Raw genomic sequence first — 9,248 nt, 5'->3', positions numbered from 1 at the left:
GCTAGCGGTATCTTTATTATGTTTGATCAAAGGTAAAGGAATGATTTTTACTTAAATAGTCTATAGCTTCAATATTACTGATAAACATTGCAAATCGTACACATAGCTGCGTGGCTAGAGCTTGCCTAACAATAAGTAGGTGGATGGTTTTATCTTTTGTAGCTTTTAGAGGGTTTGATACTGGACTCTATGTACTTTGACTAATTTAATACAATTAAATTGTGCACATAATGTTGACTGTGTAGTGTATATTTATTACTGAATAAACTTCACATAAACATAAATAAAAACAACAACAAATAATTAACTGATCAGCTGGATTAAATAGGGACAGTCTTTGGAAATATGTATCAACTCTCCCCGCCTAAATTTCAAATTTTAGAAGCTGATCGATATGCCTCCTCCACACAGTTCCGTCTTCCATTTTGACTTGGTATAAGAGGGTACCTTCTCTTCCAATGGTAGTTCCAAAGCTCCATTTCCGTTTAGGACTTGATTAGTCTCTAGCCTGTACACTGTCCCCCACTTGGAATTGTCTGCGCACAGCCATTGCACTTCTTGCTGACTTGTTACATTGAGGAAGCAATAATCCTAAGTGCGTTCTTATCTCTCTTCCATACATTAAACTGTAAGCATTTGACCCGGTTGAGTTAGGGGATTGACGAAGTTGCATGAGAAGCCTATATAATTTAAGATCTAGTTTACCTCCTTCTTCTTCCATTGCCTTTAATGATTTCTTTATTGTTTGAACATATCGTTCGGCTTGCCCGTTCGAGGAAGGATGGTACGGCGCAGTAGTTTTGTGCACCACACCATAACCATTAGCAGACAAGAACTGACGGAATGTGCTAGAAGTAAACTGACTCCCATTGTCTGATACTAGAACTAAAGGTAGACCGAATGTAGCAAAAGTTTTCCGAAGTTTCCTGATACACCATTCTGTAGACGTGTTTTTAGTTGGGATCACTTCAATCCATTTGGTGAATGCGTCTACAATAATGAAATGCCATTGTCCTTGCATTGGACCAGCAAAGTCTATGTGTACTCTTTCCCAAGGTCCTTGAGGAGTCAGCCATGGATGATTGGGTTCTTTAGCAGGTTGGTTTTGTTTTAAGCGGCATTGTTTACAGGTTGTTCAATGTCCTTGTCGATGTTTTTTCCATGTGCAATAGCTTCTAGCAAGAGCTTTCATTTTATCCATACCTAGATGTCCAACGTGTAGTTCTTGAAGCACAGCATGGTGAAGAACTTCTGGTATTATTACCCTATTACCCTTAAATATACATCCATCTTGAAGCGTCAATTCATTGTCATGAAAACCCAGATGTTCAACAGACTCCCCTGTCTGAAGGGCACGTAGCACTGATTGTAGGAACCAGTTGTTCAATGTCCTTGTCGATGTTTCTCCATGTGCAATAGCTTCTAGCAAGAGCTTTCATTTTATCCATACCTAGATGTCCAACGTGTAGTTCTTGAAGCACAGCATGGTGAAGAACTTCTGGTATTATTACCCTATTACCCTTAAATATACATCCATCTTGCAGCGTCAATTCATTGTCATGAAAACCCAGATGTTCAACAGACTCCCCTGTCTGAAGGGCACGTAGCACTGATTGTAGGAACTTGTCTTCAGCAGTTTTTCTAGATATGATTTGACTGTCTACTAGAAACGAGTCCAGCTGGCTGATTTAAAATAGACTACAGTCATCCACATGATTGATTGAAGTGTGTTCAGTTGGGAATCGTGAAAAAAAATCAACATTCGCATGGTCTGTAGTTTTCCTGTATTCGATTTGATAGTTGAATCCAGATAAGAAGTGTGCGTAATTGAACAGCCTCGTTGCTGAGATTGATGGCAAAGTCTTGTTTGGATGAAATATTGATACTAACGGTTTGTGATCAGTCACTAGAATGAACTTACGTCCGTAACAATAGGGGAAAAACTTTTTGAGGCCCCAGTATATACCTGTTGCTTCTTTGTCAATCTGACTGTATTTTTGTTCACATTTAGTCAGAGTACGTGAAGCAAAACTAATAGGCCTTTCAGTTCCATCACTGTATCTGTGAGAGAGAATGGCCCCAAGGCCCACCGGTGACGCGTCTGTTGCAAGTACTAAGGTAAGATCTGCATCATAGTGAACAAGTACATTGTCACTAGTTATCTCTGATTTGACTTTCTAGAAACTCTCTTCACATTTAGTTGTCCATATACTTTTTCCCATTCCGTAGCAGTTCATTAAGTGGGTAAAGGATTGTGGCCAAACTTTTAATGAACTTATTATAGTAGTTAGCCAATCCCAGGAACTTTCTCAATTCATTTACATTTTCTGGCTGTTTGCTGTTCATGATGGCAGAAATTTTTTCCTTTGTTTTGTGTAGTCCCTGAGCATCAATGGTGTGTCCCAAATATTGGATACTTGTTTGAAAGAATTTGCACTTGTCTCTGTTTAGTCTTAAGTTTTTGGATCTCATTCGCTCTAGTACAGTCCGTAGTCTGGTTAGTAACTCTTCTTCTGTCTTACCTTGAATAATGATGTCATCGAAAAAGCACTGTACACCAGGAATCCCCTGTAAGGTTTTGTCCATAAACTGCTGCCAAAGGGAAGGTGCTACTTTGACTCCAAACATTAAGCGATTTACTTTGTACATCCCTTTAGGCGTGCTAAGTGTTTGCATATGAGCACTTTCTTCATCCATCCTCATATGAAGGTAGGCATTAGAAATGTCCAATGTGCAGAATATTTTGCCTCCATTCATTTGGGTGTAAATGTCCTCAATTCTAGGAATAGGATAGTTTTCATCCTTGATCAATTTGTTCACTGTGACTTTGTAATCAGCACAAATGCGCACTTGACCATTTGGCTTGACAACAGGCACGATAGGGGTACCCCAGTCTGAGTGATCTACTTTGGTTATTATTCCACATTCTTCTAGTCTCTTGAGTTCCTTTTCAATTTCACTCCTTAGAGAATATGGCACTTGTCTTGGCTTCACAAATATCGGTTTTGCGTCATCCATGACCCTTAATTGTCCTAAATGATCAGGTATGACTCCAATTTTTCCATCGAATACATCACTAAAGTCACTCAACATGTTTCCTAGACTTGATGTCTGATTCATTTCTAGACTTTTTATTTCACCCCAATCTAATTTGACTTCCCTAAGCCAATCTCTACCAAATATTGCATCGACATTTTGTTCAATCAAAAATAGTTTTCCGACAAATCTTTGCGTTTTGTACATGCAATTCACAAACGTTACACCTCTTGGCTTAATAGTTTCCCCAGTGTATGTACGAAGTGCAACGTTGGTTGAAAATACCTTTTGTGGAATTGACAACTTCTTAAAGTCTTTGTAGGACATAGTGCTGAGGGCTGCACCCGTGTCTAGTTCCATTGGTACCGTTTTGCCCTCAATCTTCATGTTTACGATAAATTTGTCATTGCTTCTACTGTTGATGACATTAATGTGAAACTCATTCTCACTACTTTCTCCAGTTTCATATTCTGTTTGATGATTTCTGTACTTTGTTTGCATCTGCCTTTTTGTTTGCATGCATACACTTGCAATGTGTCCCACTTTGTTACACCTTCGACACGTTGCTTCCTGAAAACGACACTCATGTGCCCGATGAGATGGTGAACCGCAGCGATAGCATTTTCCTTTGAGCTTTTCAAAAGCTGTTTTGAAATTAGGGCTGAAATTAGGACTGTTCGGTGAGGATTTCAGTTGTGTTGGCTTAACACTTTTTTCGTTATTATTTTTATACTTAATCTGATTCAATTCACTTTGTTCCAACGTATTATGGCTTACAGTCTTACTTTCTGATTTTGCAAGTTCCATTGCTGAAGCAATGTTCACTAAATCTTGATACATTCGTTTTTCACGATCTTGTAATAGTTTAGTTCGAATGTCTACGTCTTTCAACCCCCGGATAAACTGTAGTTTTAGAAATAGATCTGCAACAGATTTACCACAGCAACAATGAAATTCACAATTTACTATGTTATTATGTTACACAATTTATTATGTTTTTGTCATCTTCTTAAGAGCAACTGAAAACTCATTCACTGTTTCATGTTCCATTTGATTCCGCGAAATAAATTTCTGTTGTAAAGCCCATTGGCTTGGCTGAGGATCCACGAATTCTTTCAAGAGCTGCACTAAGTCATCATATTGTTTGTCCAAAGGGTCCTCAGGAGTACAAACATCATAGAGTTGTTGATGTAGTTGAGGTGTTAGGGCATGTAGTAGTGTATATACTTTACCTTTATTATCAGGTTCTTGGTTATTTAGATAGAAAAATACTTCCAGTCTTCTTATGAAGTTTGTGATAGTTTCTTCGGGGTGATATGGTGTGAAATTAATTCTCCCTGATGTGTTACATAAATGTGTACTGGGTGATGAAGATGAAGAGGTGTTAGAGTTTTTCTGTTCAACAGCAAGCATCATTTCTTGAAGTGTAGTTGTAATCTGTAAATATTCATCTTCCATACTGCATCTGCATTCAATTTCTCTACTAAGCTCATCCAAATCTGTGCGTGAATCTATTTCATCTTGTATTTGTTTGTACTTTGTCCAGTATTCGGTAACAGTTTTGAGCTTTACATTTAGTTCTGTCGCCGTTGGTTTGCCTTTTAATAATCTGTTTGCTCGTGTAAATTGGCCTTTGACCACCGTTCTTGCTTTGATTAGTTTCTGTAGTGTCTGTTCTTCAGTCATTTTGTTTTCCTCGTCGCCAATATTATGTACTTTGACTAATTTAATACAATTAAATTGTGCACATTATGTTGACTGTGTAGTGTATATTTATTACTGAATAAACTTAACATAAATAAAAACAACAACAAATAATTAACTGATCAGCTGGATTAAATAGGGACAGTCTTTGGAAATATGTATCAGACTCATGGCTGAGAATTGCCATAAACCTGTATTTATACATTTTAGATATTTTTATTACACCCACACTACGAAACAAGCAGAATCCCAACTCATTTACACAAGCCTCTCCCTTTGGCAATGCACAGTTAAATTAATTATCAGTTACATTCCGATTGTCCTTGCAGAGGTTGACGACAGCTTAAATTCACTTCTGATTTCTGAATGTAGTTACAATACAGTCCTTGGATCAAACCCATGAAAGAAATAACCACCTTCTTGATTTTTTTTTTCTTTATCTGCGTTATAATTTGTAGTTTCTTTCTTTCTTGTTTCATTGGCATTACTTAAAGCTTAAAGCTATAATATGTTTTTGCAGACTGTCTATGCATGTTCCTGGCCAATCCAACTGAACCTATCCGCCAACATCGTCCATCCGCAGGAAACATGGTCATTGTCCGCAGTTTTAATCAGGTTGGCACATAACATAACATAATATAATATTTTATACATATTATTGTTTACATCATTATTATCATGTTATACGAGATATGCCATGTTTCTTAGACCAATGAAAATAGTCATGCTAGGATTAAACTCTTCTAAATGAGACACCCAAGATCATGGATGTATTTCCCTAACTGCGGACATGGCGGTTGCTGAGGAGGCCTCACTTGGAGCTTCAAAGGAAAAGTATTTTCTTTAGAAAAATTAATTTTCAGATAATCTGTTAGGGGGCTTAAATTCTGAGCAGAGCTTTTATCTGTGAGATCACCAACAGCCTCTGCGAAGGTTGCAATATAGAATATCACAATACTGTCGCGTTCATGGGAGCCGATAATGATGTCTCCACAATAGCGAAAGGTATTATACCTAAAAAAAGAGGTTCACGATTGTGTCAAGGCCGCCGAAAACTTAGCCTGTGACTTTTTTTTATGCCTGTTCATTTTTTTAACTGCAAACTTAAAAGACATTCACGATTCCTCCCCATTAGCAAAAGATGCTCATGATTTTCAAGTGTTATAGAACACCTTTAATTTGGTTTTGTGTTTGCGATTTTGTCGTGTTTAACCCGATTATAGTCTACCACAATTAATTTTTTTAAAACTTTCTAAAGTAACACAATTTTGACCCGACCTAATTTTGGCTTGAGACCTGAAGCTCAACATTTTTGACAGGACCCAAAGTAAAAAGGGCTGGCTTGCAGACCCCTAATATTATAAAAAAATAACTTGGAATAATTTATTAGCTTGTCTCCTAGATATATTTGCCAATCAGAGAGTTGAAAACAAAGGGACAAGTTCATCATATTGAAGCAATACCACATGTATTTCTTAGCCCTTCAAGCTCACGTGACGATGAATCAGAATAGAGCGCCTTTCTAGTGAGATTTGCCATGGGCCTCTTAGGCCCGGCGCATATTGAGACGCAGTCGGAGCAGCGCAGTGTAGTGCAGCGCAGGGCAGTGTTTTGTAAGCCACGTGTTCGCTAGGACATGCGCATATAATGGCTCAGCGCAGGGCAGGGCAGTGCAGTCCCGAGTCAGCCCAGGCGCATATTGAGCTGTGCGGCACGGTCCAGGCAGGGCAGCACAGCACAGAGCAGAATTGGGCAAAAAGTCTGTGTTGCACAGTTGACATCGCATATTGGGAAGCAGTTTCGTACAGTTCTCGTATAGGAGTGATACAGTTTCTTGTGTGAACATGTTGTTAAGTATTAGGATTTGAGTTCTGAGTCAGATTACGGTGCTGATCTAGATTTATTGTTACTTCTTCACCAGAGAACAAGAAAGAAAGGGCAAAAAAATGTTCAATGTTTAGTGATTTTCGTATTTTCTCCCGGATTTCATTCTTGTAATTACTATTTATATACTTACTATGACTGGTAACGTAAAAACTCGAAAAAACGCACAATTTCTATTAATTATCCTCTAGATACGTCACAAAACACTAGTCAACCCGGCGCAGGTGAGCAATGCGGCACAGACACTTGTGACTCGACCACAAGTGCGGGCAGTCCACGTGCGGGACTGCACTGCCCTGCGCCATAATATGCGCGTGTCCTAGCGAACATGTGGTTTACAAAACACTGCCCTGCGCTGCGCTGCTCCAACTGCGTCTCAATATGCGCCGGGACTCACAAGTGTCTGTGCCGCATTGCTCACCTGCGCCGGGTTGACTAGTGTTTTGTGACCGATCTAGAGCATAATTAATAGAAATTGTGCGTTTTTATTCAGTTATTTACGTTACCAGTCATAGTAGTATATGAAGAGTAATTACAAGAATCAAATCTGGAGGAAATACGAAAATCACTAAACATTGTAAATTTTGTCACCCTTTCTTTCTTGTTCTCTGGTGAAGAAGTAACAATAAATCTAGATCAGCACCTGAATCTGAATCAGAACTCAAATCCTAATAATTAACAACATGTTCACACAAGAAACTGTGTCACTCATATACGATAACTGTACGACACTGCTTCCCAATATGCTATGTCAACTGTGCAACACAGACTATTGCCCTATTCTGCCCTGTGCTGTGCTGCACTGCCCGGACCTTGCCGCACAGCTCAATAAATGCGCCTGGGCTTATATGTGCTCAAGGCCAAACACAATACATTCCCTCCTTCTTGGAGTAATAAGTCTTGTGGTTACACTAATTATCATAACTGGAAATCCATAACACGTCTTCTTCATGAGTTATAAATTGATGAGATTTACAAAAACTATGACAGGACAGGTTTCGGTCTACGTTAAAACAGTTGCTTGCAAATTTTTTAGTTTAACAAGGGATGGCTATATTTTCAGGAATTACAGAATACTAGCTTTAATTGTTACCTGTGCTTTGATATAGCATAGACTAAATAAACCTGCACAGGTAATAAGGTCCAATTAATTTCTGAAATAAAAAAATCATATTTGTATGCAACTCCTTGTAGAATATCCTCAGTATAATGGTAAAAATCATATTAGTTCCTACTTAAGCTTTGCAAAACTTTGTTGCCTAATCTGCAATGGTTTAAAAAATAAAAGTGATGTCCCCTGACTTTTTAAGGACCCTGTAATTAGGCCTACCTACAAATGACTTAGTTCTGTGCAAAATATTTAGGTTAGTACATCAGGAAAAAGAGTTTTATAACAATCCTCTGTGGATGAAGTAACAGTGGCGGATATAAAATATTTTTTGGAGGGGGCCGAGATTAATTTAAGGTTAGGGTAAGTAATTTCAAGTAGACATGCCATGACTTTATATCAGTTTCGCTGCGGTCCTTTGCGCTAAATGTGCTATTTACTTTACCAAGACCACGCAGTATCATTAAATTGGTCTATTAAATTATAAACATGCTGTATCTATTCAACCCAAATCAAGATATCTCAATTGCTAGATAAAAAAAACATTGATCAAGATTTAGCAGTGTGTCATTCCATCTGTAAACCCTTATCCGAACCTAAGGAGTCAAATATGCGAAGATTGTGATTATCGTATTCGGAGGGGTTTCTTGAACCACTGTATAAGTATTCTTTAGTGCGAACTGCAAAACGTTAACATTTCAGTACAACCTCGAACAGATTTAAATAACAAACAATAACAATGGCGCTACCACTGAACTACTATATACACTATATTACTACCCTCCCCTGTTGCCGGTAGATATGCTGGTCTCTAGCACTAGCATTCACTGCTGCAAGCGAAGAAAGCCGGGCGGCGGGCGGGAGCTCGAGTTGGTCTGAAGCAACCCGAACTCGCCCAACTCTCACTGTCTTCCACGGCGATGAATTTGCTTACGATTCATAATAAATGATTTATATTATGGTACAAATTTTTTCTTCATATCCATTATTTTGGAGGAGGCCCAGGTCCCCCCCCCCCTTATATGTACGCCCCTGTGAAGTAATATGGCACTACACTTCTACAGCATTCTAAGGTGTAGTAGAGTGTAATTAGTGTTTGAGTCAATAACAGATATTTTGCAATTTGGGTAAGTTATGCTATAAAAAAAAGAAATGGTAATGTTTGTACAATAAATATATTATCTCCAATAGTCTATGATAGTATGTAATTATCTTTACATTTTTATAAAATGTTGTTAAAATAAATTAATTTAATTAAATAGCACCAAGTGATGGGAATAGCATTGTGATTCTAGAGCACAGTGTAACAGTACTCCTTCTACAAAAAAAAATAAAAAATAATAATAAAATGAATAGAAAGGCCTTCATTCTTTAACGTTCTTCATTCTTACCCACATTCTCAAACTATCTTCTAATACAATAAAAAGTAAATATAAAAAAAAAAACATTTAAATACTTACTATAACTGCAATAATCCTGCAGCAGCAAACCTGCAGAACAGCAAATTTCTATTTAC

At 37.9% G+C, this 9,248-nt stretch overlaps 1 protein-coding gene across 1 annotated transcript; it reads right to left on the bottom strand.

Moving 5' to 3' along the window:
• Positions 1-378: 378 nt before the first annotated feature.
• Positions 379-3,423, bottom strand: LOC128984986 (uncharacterized protein K02A2.6-like). The gene is made up of 4 exons (XM_054404359.1): positions 2,213-3,423; positions 1,451-1,683; positions 706-939; positions 379-536 (listed from the first exon to the last, which is right to left on the bottom strand). Exons 1-4 carry the CDS (start codon positions 3,421-3,423, stop codon positions 379-381), a joined length of 1,836 nt encoding a protein of 611 aa, XP_054260334.1.
• Between the last annotated feature and the right edge of the window lie 5,825 nt (positions 3,424-9,248).

Source organism: Macrosteles quadrilineatus, unplaced genomic scaffold (genome assembly GCF_028750875.1).
Source record: "Macrosteles quadrilineatus isolate MER2022 unplaced genomic scaffold, UCM_ALF_1.0 Scaffold_2__2_contigs__length_208266976, whole genome shotgun sequence".
In the NCBI taxonomy this organism is placed as follows: Eukaryota; Metazoa; Arthropoda; class Insecta; order Hemiptera; family Cicadellidae; genus Macrosteles; species Macrosteles quadrilineatus.
The sequence above is the reverse complement of the archived record's forward strand: the minus strand, read 5'-3'. Positions and strand labels throughout refer to the sequence as shown.